This window comes from Aegilops tauschii, chromosome 3, assembly GCF_002575655.3.
Source record: "Aegilops tauschii subsp. strangulata cultivar AL8/78 chromosome 3, Aet v6.0, whole genome shotgun sequence".
Taxonomy (NCBI): domain Eukaryota; kingdom Viridiplantae; phylum Streptophyta; class Magnoliopsida; order Poales; family Poaceae; genus Aegilops; species Aegilops tauschii.
Window position 1 is genome coordinate 106,376,418 of NC_053037.3, and position 20,209 is coordinate 106,396,626.

Sequence of the window (20,209 nt, forward strand, 5' to 3'; positions counted from 1 at the left end):
GGATGTTTAATGGGCTTTATTATACACTTTTATATTATTTTTGGGACTAACCTATTAACCGAAGGCCTAGTGCAAATCGCTGTTTTTTTGCCTATCTCAGCGTTTCGCAGAAAAGGAATATCAAACGGAATCCAAACGGAATGAAACCTTCGGGAGAGTGATTTTTGGAACAAACGTGATCCAGGAGACTTGGAGTGTACGTCATGAAAGAAGCGAGGAGGCCACGAGGCAGGGAGGCGCGCCCCCCACCCTCATGGGCCCCTCGCAGCTCCACCGACCTACTTCTTCCTCCTATATATACCCATATACCCCGAAAACATCCAGGAGCACCACGAAACCCTATTTCCACCGCCGCAACCTTCTGTACCTATGATATCCCATCTTGGGGCCTTTTCCAGCACTCCGCCGGAGGGGAAATCGGTCACGGAGGGCTCCTACATCAACACCATAGCCTCTCCGATGATGTGTGAGTAGTTTACCACAGACCTTCGGGTGCATAGTTATTAGCTAGATGGCTTCTTCTCTCTCTTTGGATCTCAATACAAAGTTCTCCTTGATCTTCTTGGAGATCTATTCGATGTAATTATTTTTGAGGTGTGTTTGTCGAGATCCGATGAATTGTGGGTTTATGATCAAGATTATCTATGAACAATATTTGAATCTTCTCTGAATTGTTTTATGTATGATTTTTTATCTTTGCAAGTCTCTTTGAATTATCAGTTTGGTTTGGCCTACTAGATTGATCTTTCTTGCAATGGGAGAAGTGCATAGCTTTGGGTTCAATCTTGTGGTGTCCTTTCCCAGTGACAGCAGGGGCAGCAAGGCATGCATTGTATTGTTGCCATCGAGGATAAAAAGATGGGGTTTATATCATATTGCTTGAGCTTATCCCTCTACATCATGTCATCTTGCCTAATGCGTTACTCTGTTGTTATGAACTTAATACTCTAGATGCATGCTGGATAGCGGTCGATGTGTGGAGTAATAGTAGTAGATGCAGAATCGTTTCGGTCTACTTGTCGCAGACGTGATGCCTATATACATTATCATGCCTAGATATTATCATAACTATGCACTTTTCTTTCAGTTGCTCGACAGTAATTTGTTCACCCACCATAATACTTATGCTATCTTGAGAGAAGCCACTAGTGAAACCTATGGCCCCCGGGTCTATTTTCCATCATATAAGTTTCCAATCTATTTTCACTTTGCAATCTTTACTTTCAATCTATATCATAAAAATACCAAAAATATTTATCTTATTATCTCTATCAGATCTCACTTTTGCAATTGGCCGTGAAGGGATTGACAACCCTTTATCGTGTTGGTTGCAAGGTTCTTATTTGTTTGTGTAGGTACGAGGCGACTTGTGTGTAGTCTCCTACTGGATTGATACCTTGGTTCTCAAAAATTGAGGGAAATACTTACGCTACTTTGCCGCATCACCCTTTCCTCTTCACGGGAAAAAACAACATAAGCTCAAGAGGTAGCAATGCCTATGTAATGATCATTGCCTGGATATCGACATAATTATTTGAGGTTCTATCAATTACCCAACAGTAATTTGTTTACCCACAGTTTGCTATTTTTCTTGAGAGAAGCCACTAGTGAAACCTACGGCCCCCAGGTCTTCTTTATCATATATTTGCTTGCGATCTACTTTTCCTTTGCATTTTTATTCAGATCTATTAAACCAAAAATACAAAAATACTTTGCTGCACTTTATTTTATTCGCGATCTATTATTTCAATCTACTACAAATTTCTGGCATCGTTACCCGAAAGGGATTGACAACCCCTTTAACACGTTGGGTTGCGAGGTGTTGTTATTTGTGTGCAGGTGTTGTTTACGTTGTGTTGCTTGGTTCTCCTACTGGTTCAATAACCTTGGTTTCTTCACTGAGGGAAATACCTATAGTCGATGTGCTGCATCATCCCTTCCTCTTTGGGGAAATACCGACGTAGTCCTAGTAGACAGGAGCTTTTCTGGCGCTATAGTCAGAGAGCGATCAACGCCGGCCTCCCGCGGGGCACCGTCTTCCTGGAAGATGACGGCCTACCGCGACTTCGTTGGCCGCACCCATCCCTGCCTCCCTGATATGTCTCCGTCATATCTATAATTTTTTATTGTTCCATGCCAATATTATACAACTTTCATATACTTTTGGCAACATTTTATACTATTTTTGGGACTAACATATTGATCCAGTGTCCAGTGCCAGTTCCTGTTTGTTGCATGTTTTATGTTTCGCAGAAACCCCATATCAAACGAAATCCAAACAGGATAAAAATGGACGGAGAATATTTTTGGAATATTTGGAGAATATGGGAAGAAGAATCAACGCGAAATGTTGCCCGAGGTGGCCACGAGGCAGGGGGCGCGCCTGCCCCCCTGGACGCGCCCCTGACCCTCGTGGGCCACCCGTAAAGCGGTTGCTGCTCTTCTTTGGCCGCAATAAAGCTAATTTTCGGAGAAAAATCTGGGCGAAGGTTTCAATCCAATTGGAGTTAGGGATCTCCATATATATACGAAACGGTGAAAGGGCAGAATACCAGAACGCAGAAACAGAGAGAGACAGAGAGACAGATCCAATCTCGGAGGGGCTCTCGCCCCTCCCATGCCATGGAGGCCAAGGACCAGAGGGCAAACCCTTCTCCTATCTAGGGAGGAGGTCAAGGAAGAAGAAGAAGAAGGGGGCCCCTCTCCCCCTCTCTACCGGTGGCGCTGGAACGCTGCCGTGGCCACCATCATCATCACCGCGATCTTCACCAACACCTCCGCCATCTTCACCAACATCTCCATCACCTTCCCCCCCTCTATCTACAGCGGTCCACTCTCCCGTAACCCGCTGTACCCTCTACTTGAACATGGTGCTTTATGCTTCATATTATTATCCAATGATGTGTTGCCATCCTATGATGTCTAAGTAGATTTTCGTTGTCCTATCGGTGGTTGATGAATTGCTACGATTGATTTAATTTGCTTGTGGTTATGTTGTTGTCCTTTGGTGCCCATCATATGAGCGCGCACGTGGATCACACCATAGGGTTAGTTGTATGTTGATAGGACTATGTATTGGAGGGCAAGAGTGACAGAAGCTTCAACCTAGTATAGAAATTGATGCATGCGGGATTGAAGGGGGACCAATATATCTTAATGCTATGGTTGGGTTTTACCTTAATGAACGTTAGTAGTTGTGGACACTTGCTAATAGTTCCAATCATAAGTGCATAGAATTCCAAGTAAGGGATGACATGCTAGCAGTGGCCTCTCCCACATAAAACTTGCTATCGGTCTAGTAAAGTAGTCAATTGCTTAAGGGACAATTTCGCAACTCCTACCACCACTTTTCCACACTCGCTATACTAACTTTATTGCTTCTTTACCTAAACTGCCCCTAGCTTTTATTTACGTGCTCTTTATATTCTTGCAAATCTATCCAAAAACACCTACAAAGTACTTCTAGTTTCATACTTGTTCTAGGTAAAGCGAACGTTAAGCGTGCGTAGAGTTGTATCGGTGGTCGATAGAACTTGAGGGAATGTTTGTTCTACCTTTAGCTCCTCGTTCGGTTCGACACTCTTACTTATCGAAAGAGGCTACAATTGATCCCCTATACTTGTGGGTTATCAAGACCTTTTTCTGGCGCCGTTGCCGGGGAGTCATAGCGTGGGGTGAATATTCTCGTGTGTGCTTGTTTGCTTTATCACTAAGTAGTTTTTATTTGCTGTTCTAAGTTGTTTTCTATCTTTAGTTATGGGTAGGAAACGCAAAATACCAAAAAAATTAGTTGTACCTACTGAACCAATGGTTGAAGAACCACTCAAAATCTATCACACTCCTAAAGCTTTTTACTTGGATCATCATCGATCCCTATGTGCTCGTGTTGAAACCCCAACTAGCTTAGTTGAGGGCAGATCTTTAGATGAGCATGCTTGTTATGTGCGGCACCGCATATCTGAAAAAGGGAAATTGTTACTGGATCAAATTCATCGTTTGCAATGCTATGCTTGGAATTTATGTGAAATATATGATATTACTTGTTGTTCTGAAGACCCTAAGAAACACCTTCCCTACCAATGTTTGTTTAGTGATAATGGAATCGTATCTTTGTATGCTAAGGGTGTTTATAATTACTATGATGTTCAACAAATTGAAGAATTTGTTGCTTTTAAGGGTGCTTATGAAATTGCTTCTTTGATTGAAAAGTATGATGCTACTCTTTACAAATCTGAAAATTTTGCCATACTTAAATATTGCTATGATAGTTATGCTTCTAATGCTTATGTTAAACCATATATTGAGGACTCCTCCGCTGTCCAAGAAGAAATTGATATTTTGCAGGAGTCTATGGAAGAAGAAATTGATGAAACTGTGAGCTCATTGGATGAAAAAGATGATGAGGAGAGCGAACAACAAAAGGAGGAAGAGCGGATTAGCTACCCGTGCCCACCTTCTAATGAGAGTAACTCTTCAACTCATACATTGTTTAATTTCCCTTCATGCTTACCGAAGGATGATTGCTATGATGATTGTTATGACCCCGTTGATTCTTTTGAAATATCCCTTTTTGATGATGCTTGCTATGCTTGTGGCCATGATGCCAATATGAATGGTGCTTATGGAGATGAACTTGCTATAGTTCCTTATGTTAAAGATGAAATTGTTGTTATTGCACCCACGCATGATAGTCCTATTATCTTTTTGAATTCTCCAAACTACACTATATCGGAGAAGTTTGCTCTTATTAAGGATTATATTGATGGGTTGCCTCTTACTATTACGCATGATGATTTTGATAGATATAATATGCATGTGCTTGCTGCTCCTGCTTGCAATTATTATGAGAGAGGAACTATATCTCCACCTCTCTATGTTTCCCACATGATAAAATTGCAAGAAACTGTTTGTACTATGCATTGGCCTTTACTATGTGTGCATGAATTGTTCTTTTATGACATGCCAATGCATAGGAAGAGAGTTAGACTTCGTCATTGCTTGATATATGTTGCTTTGTGCTCACTACTAAATGCCAAATCATTGCTAATTAAAATTGGCTTTGATATACCTTGGGATCCGGGTGGATTCATTACTTGAGCACTATATGCCTAGCTTAATGGCTTTAAAGAAAGCACTGCCAGGGAGACAACCCAGAATTTTTAGAGATTCATTTATTTCTGTTGTGTGCTTTTATATAGTTTAAAAACAAAAAATAAAGAGGGGAACCCAAAACTTTTCAAAAAGAAAAGTGAAAGTGAGATAGACGGGCATTGTGAAAGTGGGGGACGTCCTTGAACTTTGTTCATGCCCATGGAAACTTTGTGAATCTTAATTACAGAAACTTTTCAACAAAAATAATTATCCCCTTGTACAATTCCATTTTATTATAAAAATAATGTGCCGAGGTTTGCCTTTAGGATGTTTACAATGCTTGTTGGTTTGTGCGGTGCAGGTCAGAAACTTTGCCTATAGTGCGCGATTTTACATTTTTTACTGGAACTTCAAACGGTTCTGATTCTTTTTGCACTGTCTTTCTATACAAATTTTTTATTTTTTATAATTTTTGCAGAATTTTTCAAGTATCAGAGGTATGGTGAATGTTCATATTATTACAGACTGTTCTGTTTTTGACAGATTCTGTTTTTGATGCATAGTTTGCTTGTTTTGATGAAACTATCGATTTATATCAGTGGATTAAGCCATGGAAAAGTTATATTACAGTAGCTACAATGCAAAAACAAAATATGAATTGGTTTGCAATAGTAATTAGAGTAGTGATTTGCTTTATTATACTAACGGATCTTACCGAGTTTTTTGTTGAAGTTTTGTGTGGATGAAGTGTTCGATGATCGAGAGGGTCTCGATGTGAGAAGAAGGAAGAGAGGCAAGAGCTCAAGCTTGGGGATGCCCGAGGCACTCCAAGTAAATATTCAAGGAGACTCAAGCATCTAAGCTTGGGGATGCCCCGGAAGGCATCCCCTCTTTCTTCAACGAGTATTGGTATGTTTTCGGATTCGTTTCGTTCATGCGATATGTGCAAATCTTGGAGCGTCTTTTGCAATTAGTTTTCATTTTTCTTTTATGCACCATGCTAGTATGAGATAGTCCTTGGTTGATTTATAGAATGCTCTTTGCACTTCACTTATATTCTTTGAGTATGGCTTTATAGAATGCTTCATGTGCTTCACTTATATCATTTGAAGTTTGGATTGTCTGTTTCTCTTCACATAGAAAACCGCCATTTGTAGAATGCTCTTTTGCTTCACTTATATTTGTTAGAGCGTGGGCAGAAAGAATTAAACTCTCTTGCTTCACTTATATCTATTTAGAGAGATGACAGGAATTGGTCATTCACATGGTTAGTCATAAAATCCTACATGAAACTTGTAGATCACTGAATATGATATGTTTGATTCCTTGCAATAGTTTTGCGATATAAAGGTGGTGATATTAGAGTCGTGCTAGTTGAGTAATTGTGAAATTGAGGAATACTTGTGTTGAGGTTTGCATGTCCCGTAGCATGCACGTATGGTGAACCGTTATGTAACGAAGTCAGAGCATGAGGTGTTCTTTCATTGCTTTCCTTATGAGTGGCGGTCGGGGACGAGCGATGGTCTTTTCCTACCAATCTATCCCCCTAGGGGCATGCATACTAGTACTTTGCTTCGAGGGCTAATAAACTTTTGCAATAAGTATATGAGTTCATTATGACTAATATGAGTCCATGGATTATACGCACTCTCACCCTTCCATCATTGCTAGCCTCTTCGGTACCGTGCATTGCCCTTTCTCACCTCGAGAGTTGGTGCAAACTTCGCCGGTGCATCCAAACCCCGTGATACGATACGCTCTATCACACATAAACCTCCTTATATCTTCCTCAAAACAGTCACCATACCTACCTATCATGGCATTTCCATAGCCATTTCGAGATATATTGCCATGCAACTTCCATCATCATCATATACATGACTTGAGCATTTACTGTCATATTGATTTGCATGATCGTAAGATAGCTATCATGATATTTTCATGGCTTGTCCGTGTTTTGATATCTTTGCTATGCTAGATCATTGCACATCCCGGTACACCGTCGGAGGCATTCATATAGAGTCATACTTTGTTCTAGACATCAAGTTGTAATATTGATTTGTAAGTAAATAAAAGTGTGATGATCATCATTATTAGAACATTGTACCATGTGAGGTTATCAAACTAAAAGAGACCAAAGAAGCCCAAATTAAAAAAAAGGCCAAAGAAGCCCACCAAAAGAAAAAAAAAAGAAAAAAAAGAAAATAAAAAAATGAGAGAAAAAGAGAGAAGGGGCAATGTTACTATCCTTTTACCACACTTGTGCTTCAGAGTAGCACCATGTTCTTCATATAGAGAGTCTCTTGAGTTATCACTTTCATACACTAGTGGGAATTTTCATTATAGAACTTGGCTTGTATATTCCAATGATGGGCTTCCTCAAATGCCTGAGGTCTTCATGAGCAAGCAAGTTGGATGCACACCCACTTAGTTTCCAGTTTGAGCTTTCATACACTTATAGCTCTTAGTGCATCCGTTGCATGGCAATCCCTACTCCTCACATTGACATCAATTGATGGGCATCTCCATAGCCCGTTGATTAGCCGCGTCGATGTGAGACTTTCTCCTTTTTTGTCTTCTCACACAACCTCCATCATCATATGCTATTCCACCCATAGTGCTATGTCCGTGGCTTGCGCTCATGTATTGCGTGAGGGTTGAAAAGGCTGAAGCGCATTAAAAAGTATGAACCAATTGCTCGGCTTGTCATCGGGGTTGTGCATGATTTGAATGCTTTGTGTGGTGAAGATGGAGCATAGCCAGACTATATGATTTTGTAGGGATGAGCTTTCTTTGGCTATGTTATTTCGATAAGACATAATTTCTTGGTTGGTATGCTTGAAGTATTATTGTTTTTATGTCAAAAGATAGACTATTGCTTTGAATCACTCGTGTCTTAATATTCATGCCATGATTAGATACATGATCAAGATTATGCTAGGTAGCATTCCACATCAAAAATTATCTTTTTTATCATTTACCTACTCGAGGACGAACATGAATTAAGCTTGGGGATGCTGATACGTCTCCGTCATATCTATAATTTTTTATTGTTCCATGCCAATATTATACAACTTTCATATACTTTTGGTAACTTTTTATACTATTTTTTGGACTAACATATTGATCCAGTGCCCAGTGCCAGTTCCTGTTTGTTGCATGTTTTATGTTTCGCAGAAACCCCATATCAAACGGAATCCAAGCAAGATAAAAAAGGACAGAGAATATTTTTGGAATATTTGGAGAATATGGGAGGAAGAATCAACGCGAAACGGTGCCCGAGGTGGCCACGAGGCAGGGGGGTGCGCCTGCCCCCCTGGGCGCGCCCCTGACCCTCGTGGGCCACCCGTAAGGCAGTTGCTGCTCTTCTTCGGCCGCAAGAAAGCTAATTTTCAGAGAAAAATCTAGGCGAAGGTTTCAATCCAATCGGAGTTACGGATTTCCATATATATACGAAACAGTGAAAGGGCAGAATACCAGAACGCAGAAACAGAGAGAGACAGAGAGACAGATCCAAACTCGGAGGTGCTCTCGCCCCTCCCATGCCATGGAGGCCATGGACCAGAGGGGAAACCCTTCTTCCATCTAGGGAGGAGGTCGAGGAAGAAGAAGAAGAAGAAGGGGGCCCCTCTCCCCCTCTCTTCCGGTGGCGCCGGAACGCTGTCGTGGCCACCATCATCATCAACGCGATCTTCACCAACACCTCCGCCATCTTCACCAACATCTCCATCATCTTCCCCCCTCTATCTACAGCGGTCCACTCTCCCGCAACCCGTTGTACCCTCTACTTGAACATGGTGCTTTATGCTTCATATTATTATCCAATGATGTGTTGCCATCCTATGATGTCTGAGTAGATTTTCGTTGTCCTATCGGTGGTTGATGAATTTTTATGATTGATTTAATTTGCTTGTGGTTATGTTGTTGTCCTTTGGTGCCCATCATATGGGCGCGCGCATGGATCACACCATAGGGTTACTGTATGTTGATAGGGCTATGTATTGGAGGGCAAGAGTGACAGAAGCTTCAACCTAGCATAGAAATTGATGCATACGGGATTGAAGGGGGACCAATATATCTTAATGCTATGGTTGTGTTTTACCTTAATGAACGTTAGTAGTTGCGGACGCTTGCTAATAGTTCCAATCATAAGTGCATAGAATTCCAAGTAAGGGATGACATGCTAGCAGTGGCCTCTCCCACATAAAACTTGCTATCGGTCTAGTAAAGTAGTCAATTGCTTAAGGGACAATTTTGCAACTCCTACCACCACTTTTCCACACTCGCTATACTAACTTTATTGCTTCTTTACCTAAACAGCCCCTAGCTTTTATTTACGTGCTCTTTATATTCTTGCAAACCTATCCAAAAACACCTACAAAGTACTTCTAGTTTCATACTTGTTCTAGGTAAAGCGAACGTTAAGCGTGCGTAGAGTTGTATCGGTGGTCGATAGAACTTGAGGGAATATTTGTTCTACCTTCAGCTCCTCATTGGGTTCGACACTCTTACTTATTGAAAGAGGCGACAATTGATCCCCTATACTTGTGGGTTATCACTCCCGATCTCTATTCCTAATGAGGAGTCTGCGGTCGTGATGGTAGGTCATGGTACGTCGTTCGTTTCGATCGTTTCGCTTCCAATCGTACATCAGATCTCTTTCCTTCGCCCAGGTCTCTCCTGATGGAATAATCGGCATATTATCTCCCCGTTTTATGGTAATAATGCAATCTCTTTGCATAATAATCCACGATGGAGTGGAAGAAAAAAGGAGCGTCGCCTTCTCCCACCCCGCCACGCCGCCTCCGCGTCAGTGATGCCGACGCCCCCACCAGATGGACCACCACCCCATCGGCAACCACTACGGCCTAACACATGACGGCCATTAAACCTAAGCATGCCCCCTGCCGCGATGCCCTAGCCGTCGCATGTCCCTCCACCGGCAGCCTCACAACAATCGGGGAACGGGATCCAGTGGCGTCTTGGAACAACGAGAGGTGATGGAGAGAGGCTTGGAACGACATCAAGATATCCAGTAGTGGCCTATCATCCGCCCAGGTCAGGTGGCTGTTTCCTATCCGCTAATGCACCTTGTAACAAGGCGAAGCTAGGTTGGGTCAGGCTTGGGCAGGCGTAGCTCGAACAGATGGAGTGAAGCGGAAGGTACATCAGGTATGCAGCTGCGTCGGGTGAGATGGCTGTAAAAGAAGTGGACGAGTTCTCGAAGATTCTTTGGCTTGTCGTGTTCGTCAGGATCTCTTACTAATTTGTTATTGAGCATGCCAACTCACTGATTTGATTTGATAAGTTGGCTTCGGGAATTGGCGGTTGGGATTGAATGGAGTTGTTAATACAAATTCTTTTGGTGCGTGCTAATGACATATCCCTAAACCTGCATCTCTATTGTTTGTGTGTCAGGGCTATATTGTGGTGGATAAGGCTGATGGACATTGATGAATTTCATATGGATCTTATAGCACGGCGAGGGAGAACCTTGATTTCTGTCAGTGTTGCATCTTGTACTGGTAATGTTTCATGCTGTGTTGGTCCATCTGTTCGACACAGCATGAAACAGAAATCAAGATGCAGGTTTAGGGATATGTCATTAGCACGAAACATTACCAGTACAAGATGTAACACGAGACAGAAATCAAGGTTCTCCCTCGCCGTGCTATAAGCTCCATATGAAATTCATCAATGCCCATCAGCCTTATCCACCACAATATAGCCCTGACACACAAACAATAGAGATGCAGGTTTAGGGATATGTCATTAGCACGCACCAAAAGAATTTGTATTAACAACTTCATTCAATCCCAACCGCCATTCCCGAAGCCAACTTATCAAATCAGTAAGTTGGCATGCTCAATAAGAAATTAGTAAGAGAGCCCAACGAACACGGCAAGCCAAAGAATCTTCGAGAACTCGTCCACTTCTTTTACAGCCATCTCGCCCGACGCAGTTGCATACCTGATGTACCTTCCGCTTCGCTCCATCTGTTCGAGCTACGCCTGCCCAAGCCTGACCCAACCTAGCTTCGCCTTGTTACAAGGTGCATCAGCAGATAGGAAACAGCCATCTGACCTGGGCGGATGAGAGGCCACTACTGGATATCTGGATGTCGTTCCAAGCCTCTCTCCATCACCTCTCGTTCCCCGGTTGCCGTGAGGCTACCGGTGGAGGGACATGTGACAGCTAGGGCATCGCGGCAGGTGGGCGTGCTTAGGTTTAATGGCCGTCATGTGTTAGGCCGCCGGGGTCGCCGATGGGGTGGTGGTCCATCTAGTGGGGGCATCGGCATCACTGACGTGGAGGCGGCGTGGCGGGGGGGAGAGAAGGCGACGCTCCTTTTTTCTTCCACACCATCGTGGATTATTATGCAAAGAGATTGCATTATTACCAGAAAACGGGGAGATAATATGCCGATTATTCCATCAGGAGAGACCTGGGCGAAGGAAAGAGATCTGATGTACGATTGGAGGCGAAACGATCGAAACGAATGACGTACCATGACCTACCATCACCACCGTAGACTCCTCTTTAGGAGTAGAGATTGGGAGGCGGGGATGGGTGCGGCCAACGAAGTCGCGGTAGGTCGTCATCTTCCAGGAAGACGGCGCCCTGCGGGAGGTCGGTGTCGACCAGGAAGACAGCGGCGGCGCACAAACCTAGCTTCCGAGTGGGCTGCCTCTGAGCGGAACCGTTCGCTTGCCAAACAAGATGAAACAACCCGTGGATGAGGGTGTTGGTGTGACGAAAAAAAACGACAAAAAATCACGAAACAGATAACAAATTAAATAGGTACATAAATGCTTTGATGATAAGGTTTATTTGTTTTCAGAAAATCTGTTATTTGTTTCCTAAAATAAATTGCATTAATAAGAAAGATCGATTGATTTGGATAAATTAGGAAAGTTTAGTCCGTGATTTTTTGTACGTTAGGAAAGTGTTGCTTTGCTAAAAAAATGAAGAGAAAAATAAACCAACGTGGAGAGTGGTGGTGGGAGGGTAGACGAAAAAAACCAGCGAAAAAAATGGTTGAAAGGGATGGGACCAAAATAAACCGTACTATTCAACCAACTCGGACATTAGGAGTAGAGACTAGAAGAACGCCCGTGCGTTGCAACGGGGCCACATTAACTTTAAAAGTTCAATATCAATTATGTTAATATTACATTTAATATTCTCATACATATTAAGTGACATTGATGACCTTTTTTACCATCAAATTCTCACACACACACACACCCTCTCCCTCCCTCTTGCTCACTCTCTCTCCCCCTCTCCCTCACTCGGGAGGTGGGACGAAAATAAACCCGGAACGGAGACTACCAACTGAGACATTAGGAGTAGAGATCATTTAGTTGATAAAAATAAATAAATAACAGTGTTAAAAAGGAGAAACATATTAGAATACATTGAAAAACCAAAAGGACGATGTAAAAGGGGATTCGCCCTGCCCCCCGGGCCTTGCCACCGAACCGGCTCAGCGGTCCAGTCCCCGTGCGGCCGTCTTCTCCTATTCCCCAAGCCGCGTCGCTACAGAGCCGGGCTCCCGCCCGACCACCTCGCTGGCATCGAAGGGGAATGGATAAGGGTGACGCCCTGCCTTCCCTGCCCCCATGGCCTCACTCCTCCTCGACGCCCCCTCCCAAATCCACTTCTCCTCCTCGCTCGCTCGATCCCGTCGATCTGGACGAAGTCAGACGCCACGGCCACCATGACCGACCCCGTCCACACGGCCACTGCCCTCCCTGCGGGCTAGGAGCTTGTCAAGGAGCTCCGAATGCCTTCGCTACTTCGTCTGCGCCAACGAGATCAAGTCCAGCACCCCCGCATCGAGGTCGCTGCCGTCTTCCTCAACCTTGGGCCACCGCGACATTGCCGTTCGATCCGCGCCGCCCCGAGCTCCCATGTCTTCCCCTAGGGCGCCATTGACACCGCCATGATCTCCTCTTGACTTTCCCCTGTTTTCCCTCTCGTTTGCTCTCGTTAGGTATTTCGCCGTGGCCGAGAACCGCCGTCCGTCATGGCCATTGCAGGGGTAGCCACTGAGCTCCTCGGATTGACCCCGTGGCACATGCCCGCTCCTATGCATGCCCATGCCCGAGCCTGCCGCTCTTCTTCCGCGCCCGCGGGGCCACTCCCTCTCCATGCCCACGCCCGTGCTACACCGCGTCGGTCGCGCTCGCCGCTGCCACCGCACCACTGTGCCCCGCGCGACACACACCCTGGCCGCACGCCACACTCTCGTTGGCTGCGCTTGCCCCGTCTGCTGCCGCCTATCCCTTCGCTCGCCCCGCTGTCGCGCCCCTGCCTCGCGCTGCCTCTAGTCGTGGCCATCTTCTGCCGGCCGCCCCCTCAGCCACGCCGGCCGCATCTCTGCCCTCCACCGTCGGCCGCTCGCCTCGCCTGCTGCGTGTTGCTTCCTGCCGCTATGCGCTGCTCTACCGCTGGTACGCTGCTGCGCCATGCCCTCGACACCGCCGTGGACAAATGTGACGGAGGGATTGTTAATGGAGTACGAGAAGGAGGTGGCGGAGAAGGTATGGAGAGGCAGGAGGTCTGGGGCGGTGTCACCTGGCTGTGGTGGAGGTGTTTATGCGAGAAGGAGCCGGAGTGGAAGGAGAGGTCACAATTGGAAAGAATCGGAAAAAAATCATAACCCGGAGAGGTGATTCCTTCAATAGGTGAAAAACATAGGAAATATTGGTTGTTATCAAGGAAAGGTAAAAATTTAGGTAAGTTAGGATTTTTGAACTGATTTCTATGCAAATGGGGTTTTATTGTTTGGTAACGTGATATCAGTACCTGCCCGTTTGTGACGTGTCTGATTAGGAAAGTTTGCAAATGTTAAGAAACTATTTATTGGGAGGAAAGTTGTGACGTGTCTGTTATTTGTTTCCTAAAACAAATTTCACTAATAAGAGAAATCGATTGATTTAGATAGGTTAGGAAAGTTAGACTAAAATGTATTATTTATTTCTTGAAAATCTGTTATTTGTTTCCTAAGACAAATTGAACCAATAAAAGGAATCGATTGATTTGCATAATTTAAGAAAGTTAGATCCGTGATTTGTTATACGTTAGGAAGTTCTGGTTGTAATAAAGAGTGGAGAGAAAAATAAACCGATGGACCAGGGTGGGAGGGGGTGGTGGGAGGAGAGACGAAAAAAACCAGCGAAAATAAACCGCGGACCAGGGTGGGAGGGGGTGGTGGGAGGAGAGATGAAAAAAAAACAGCGAAAATAAACCGCGAAGACTATTCACCAACTCGTTCATTAGAAGTAAAGATTACCTCGCGCCGCCTGGGTTTTGGACCGTCCATGCGGGCAGAGAAGACTCTTGCGCCACTTCGGCTTGCTACTAGTTTAGATAAAGATTGCGCTTGCTAGATAGATTCTTTTGCTAAAAAATGATTAGTTTAGATATTATTCCTTTTCTATTTTGTAGTTTGAAGCTAGTATATGGCTAGATAATTTTGCGAATGCAAGTTCGTTTGGCTTTTTCCATTTTGGTCTAGTGCATCAGTGCATGTCAATGCAGTGCCCGGGGAAGCTCTTTTTGTTTCGTTGCATCGTCTTGACGAAACGATGAGAGAATAAAATACTTATAGTTATCTTAAAAAATGTAATCATATATTTCATCCGTATGGGGTGTAACCGGTCATGTCATTACATTCCCTGTTAACCTCAGAACCTCCAGAGGTCAGATATAAATGCATGGTCATCACCATCATCGTCGATCATATCCTCGTCCGGCTCTTCTGGCGGTGGCGGTGGCGGCATCGGCGAGAAACCGAACATAACATCATCCATAACCGGAACATTGGTCCCCGGCGCCGACGACGCAGGCATCGACGGCAACGCATCCATGAACGACCAATCAAGCACATCGTCGTAGGCAGCGGCATTGCCAGCGGACGGCGATGACTTTACAGCTATGGCATTGCACGTGCTCGTCACTTCCTGCGATGGCATAGCAGTGGTGACCGTCATTGCCCGGCCCGCCGGAATCGGATATGGGCGGTTCGCGTGCCTCGTGGCCGCCGCCTGGATACGCTCGGGGGTAGGCACTATGCCAGGGACGTGCTGCACGTCGGGCGGGAACTCTGGGAAGTTGAGAGACCCGGCGCGGGAGCCGCGGAGGCAGACGGCTGCCGCGTCGAACGCACGCGCCGCCTTCTCGGCGGACTGGTGGGAGCCGAGCCATATCCTCTCGCGACTGTTGGGCATGCGGATCTCCGACACCCACCGGCCCCATTTCCGCAGCCGGACGCCCTTGTACCGCCGTTCTGGCGGTGGCGGTGACCGATGCGGCTCTGCTGAGCCTTCGCCGCCGCTTGCACTACTGGCTCCATCCATGGCTCTAGGGAGCACGTTCGGATGAGCACACTTCGCTTTAGCTAAGCTAGAGAGTGGTCATTTAGATTGTGGGAGATTGTGGTCAACGACTGATGGATTTAACCGGCGATCGAGAAAGAGATTTATACTACACAGAAGACGTGTGGTTTGGTGACATTATCAGTACTCTCAACCACCATGGGAGAGGAGGGGGGAGGAGTCACAGTTTTGTCGAGCACGTTCTGAAAATGATATTGTAAAGGGAACCATGCGATTTGCTCTTTTGTCGCTATAGTGAAGCCTCGACGATCCTTCGAAATGTATAGATCGCTAAGCAGCATATAACTAGTAGGACTGTGTAACGTGTACAAGAAGCACACGCGCGTTCTGTTGCGCCCTTCTTTTTCAAGTATTCATAACTTTTTTTTTCAAGAATTCAAGTATTCATAACAAATTCCTATTTGTCACGAACGCAGACCGCAATATGCACAAGCTCAAGGATCCGGCCTTAGTGATCAAGCTAGATATCGCTGGTGCGTTCGACAATGTGTCCTGGTCCTTCCTGCTTGAGCTCCGACTCCTGGATGGGTTTTCGCATACACTGGTCTGACATGCTTTTACTGCTCTCGTCTTCCACCTCTTCCCAGGTATTGCCAAATGGAGAGCTTGGACAACCCTTTAGTCACTGACGTGGCCTGCGCTAGGGCAATTTGCTCTCACCAATGCTATTCACCATCACAGTCGATCCTTGCCAAAGTGGTGTCCGCTCAGGCTCTCACTCCTACCCGCTTATTGTTGTCTCAACAGTGGGTACGTCTCTATGCTGATGATGTCGTGCTTTTCATCTTCCCCCAGTCTTACAAAAAGATCCTTCCCTACTTCAGTTCTGCTTCTGGCCTCGCCTGCAACATTAGCAAGAATGATATCTACCCCATTTGTTGCCACAACTTAGACCTTTCGACCCTACTACAACAATGGCTGGTGCCTATTCTTCAGTTTCCATGCATATACATTGGCCTGCCTCTACACCATAAAAACATTACTAGAAATGATATCCAACCTATTCTCAACAAGTTGGCGTGCAAGATTCAGAGATGGCCCGACAAACACATGTTTTTATGGTTTCTTTTTTCTTTTTTCACACTTATCTTTTTAGTTTTTTCTTTATTTGTAAGATTCTTTTGTTAATCTGTGGATGCGCCCCTCGGTGTAGGCTTTGTTTGGTTATGGCACCAACTTGGGATTCTTCCATCTGAGTGGATACAACCGGTCTTATTTGGTTCGGGTAGAAAACCGATATTTTCATTTCTTTGTAACTGGGGTTGCCTAAAACACAAGTACCCTTGTGTAAGAACCCACCCGGATTAGGAGGTCGTGATGCTACCATCTATATATGCGCCACTCCTCATGACCAAGGAAACGGGAGAATGCGCACTACCTCTCACAAGTATATTGGGCCATGACCATGATGGGAATGGGCTTCCCAAATAGTTGCGTACAATAAATTGTTATTATATCTATAAGAAAACGGTTTACCTAATAAAATTCAGCAGTTCCTATTTGGCGCTGCTTCGCGCTGACGGCGCTCACAGGGGAAGCGTGGCGGGCCAGCCCAACAATGTTTCGAAGAAAAATCTGCAAAAAGTTTATGTTCTGTTTGTGGAAGAACTAGGATTCAAACTCTTAACGGAACCAACAATCACCTAGCACCATAACCAGAAGACTAAGCACCATAGCTTGTCCACTGTTAGGACTGTGTAACGTGTACAAAAAGTACCCGCATGTTCTGTTGCGCCCTCCTTTTTCAAGTATTCATAACAATTTCCTATTTTTCACGAACGCATACCGCAATATGCACAAGCTCAAGGATCCGGCCTTAGTGATCAAGCTAGATATCGCTGGTGCGTTCGACAATGTGTCATGGTCCTTCCTGCTCAAGCTCCGACCCTGGATGGGTTTTGGCACACACACTGGTGTGGCATGCTCTTGCTGCTCTGGTCTTCCACCTCTTCCCGGGTGTTCGCAAACGGAGAGCTTGGGCAACCCTAGTCACTGTCATGGCCTGCGGTAGGGCAATCTGCTCTCGCCAATGCTATTCACAATCACAGTCGATCCTACCAAAGCGGTGTCCGCTCAGGCTCTCACTCCTATCCACTTGTTGTTGTCTTGATAGCGGGTGCGTCTCTATGCTGGTGATGCCATGATTTTCATCCCCCCCCCAGTTGCCGGACATTATGCTTACCAAAAGATACTTCCCTACTTCAGTTCTGCTTCTGGCCTCGCCTGCAACATTAGCAAAAACGGTATCTACCTCGTTTGTTGTGACAACTTAGACCTTTCAGCCCTACTATAGCAATGTCTGGTGCCTATTCTTCAGTTTCCATGCATATACCATGGCCTACCACTACACCACAAAAACATTACTAGAAATGATATTCAACCTATTCTCGACAAGTTGGCATGCAAGATTCATAGATGGCCCAGCAAGCTTATGTCTGGGGATGCCCGATTGTGACTGGTTAACTCGGGGCTTCTAGCCATTCCCGTGTATCTAATCACCTTCTTCAAGCTTGGCGCCTGGGCTATAAAGCAGATCCACAAGCTGAGATGAAACTTCCTCTGGTGTTATAGGCCAGATGTTGACAATGAATCAGGGTAGTAAATAGGTCAACCGACTGCGAGCCAAAATGCCTCGGTGGCCTTGGCATCATCGACCTCAAGCGCTTCAGCCGGGCTCTGCATCTCAAATGAAAATGGCTGGAATAGCGCGCTCAGGATGACTCTTGGGTTGGATCGCCGACTCCATGCGATTGGGATGACCTCGCCATGTACATCGCCTCCACCAACATCACCTTGGGCTGCGGATCCCGTGTCAGGTTTTGGCAGGATCGCTGGCATGATGGCGAGGCTCCTTATCATCTGGCCCCGAATCTTTTCTGCCTCTGGTATAGGAAAACTTCTTTATAGCTCAAGCCCTCAATGATCAACGTTGGCTTTCGGGCTTGCACCACATTTCGTCTGAACCCGAGCTCAGTCAGTTCACCAGGCTGTGGACTAGGCTGTAGCATATTGTTCTTGATCCTGGACGAAAGATGCAATCTCCTAGAACTGATGCACCTCTGGCACATACACTGCAAGTTCTTACGGAAGCCAGTTCCTCGGGTAAACCTCTCATGCAAACTAGAAGAAGATCTGGAAGGATAAGGTACAGGCCAAATGCAGGTTTTTCTTCAGACTTTTTCTGAAAGGCAAAATCCTCACCAACGACAATCTGGCCAAGCGTGGTCTCCCACACAACCCAAGTGTGGGTTATTAAATTGAATATTCCATTATTAGTTATGGTTTCTTTTTTTTGCACTTATCTTATTAGTTTCTTCTTTATTTGTAACATTCTTTTGTTAATCTGTGGATGCGCCCTTCGGTTGAGGCTTTGTTTTGTTATGGCAGCAACTTGGGATTCTTCCATCTGAGTGGATACACCCGATCTTATTTGGTTTGGGTAGAAAACCGATATTTTGTTTCTTTGTAAATGGGGTTGCCTGAAACGCAAGTACCCTTATGTAAGAACCCACCAGGATTAGGAGGTCGTGATGATACCATCTATGTTCGGTCACTCCTCATGACCAAGAAAACAGAAGAATGCACACTACCTCGAGCAAGCATGTTGAGCCATAAACATGATGGGAATGGGCTTCCCAAATAGCCGTGTACAGTAAATTGTTACTATATTATAAGAACAAGGTTTCCATAAAAAAAATCAGGAGTCCTATTCGGCGTTGTAAGCACTGTTTCCCGCTGACAGCGCTCGCAAGGAAACGTGGCGGGCCAGCCCAACAACATTCTGAAGAATAAACTGCACAAAACTTATACTCGGGGTGTGCAAGAACCGAGATTCGGACTCTTCACGGAACCAACAATAACCTGGCACCATAACCAAAAGACTGAGCGCCATACCTTGTCCCCTGTTAGCAACGAGAGCTATTTGACTAGATATATATTATATACTCAGTATTAATTATTTGAAAATAAATTTAAAAATTATTTAAAAAATGAGTTTTGGACAAAAAAGTAAAAAAATAGAATAGGACCGGGAAAAATGAAAAAAGTTCGTCGATCTTGAAAAAATATTAGTCCACTTTGAAAAAAGTTCATCAATTATGGAAAAGGTACATTGAATTTTGAAAAAACATGAATTTTGAAAAAGGTTCATTGAATTTGAAAAACAGTTCATTGGTTTTCAAATAGTTCACAAATTTGAAAAAAGTTCATCAATTTCGAAAAAAAGTTCATCCAATTTGAAAAAAAACATCAAATTTGGAAAAAAAATATCGGATTTGAAAAAATCATTGAATTTTAAAAAAATCGTCAAATTTGAAAAAAACATCAAACTTGAAAATTTTCATCGAATTGAAAAAATCATGCATTTAAAAATAAATAAAAAAGTTCATCTGTTTGCAGAAAAAGTTTGCGAATTAGAAAAAGGGACTAAGAAAAAAGAGAAAGGGACGGAAAAAAAGAGAAGAAATAAGAAATGTGGAAAAACATCTATGTAATCACAATCACATCAAGGTGAGGTGGCCGGGTGCTTATCGCATCTTACACCCAACTCGCACGTAGTGGGTTCGAATAACGTTTTGCGCACTTTTTTTTCTCAGTTTAGAAAATAGAGAAGAAAAAAATGAAACTGGACGGCCCAGCTCGCGGGAGGGAGTGTGCGCTTTCGTGCCTGTTTGCAGAATGTGCTGTAATAAGCGCGTGAAGCGCCAAATAGAAAT

The 20,209-nt window shown here is 44.5% G+C and overlaps 1 protein-coding gene across 1 annotated transcript; it reads right to left on the reverse strand.

Moving 5' to 3' along the window:
- Positions 1 to 14,783: 14,783 nt before the first annotated feature.
- Positions 14,784 to 15,455, reverse strand: LOC109777323 (ethylene-responsive transcription factor ERF018-like). The gene has a single exon (XM_020335975.1). It carries the CDS (start codon positions 15,453 to 15,455, stop codon positions 14,784 to 14,786), a length of 672 nt encoding a protein of 223 aa, XP_020191564.1.
- Between the last annotated feature and the right edge of the window lie 4,754 nt (positions 15,456 to 20,209).

What these genes read in the sequence shown, in the direction of transcription:
- LOC109777323 (XM_020335975.1), bottom strand. Translation starts at nt 15,455, where the DNA reads ATGGATGGAGCCAGTAGTGCAAGCGGCGGCGAAGGCTCAGCAGAGCCG.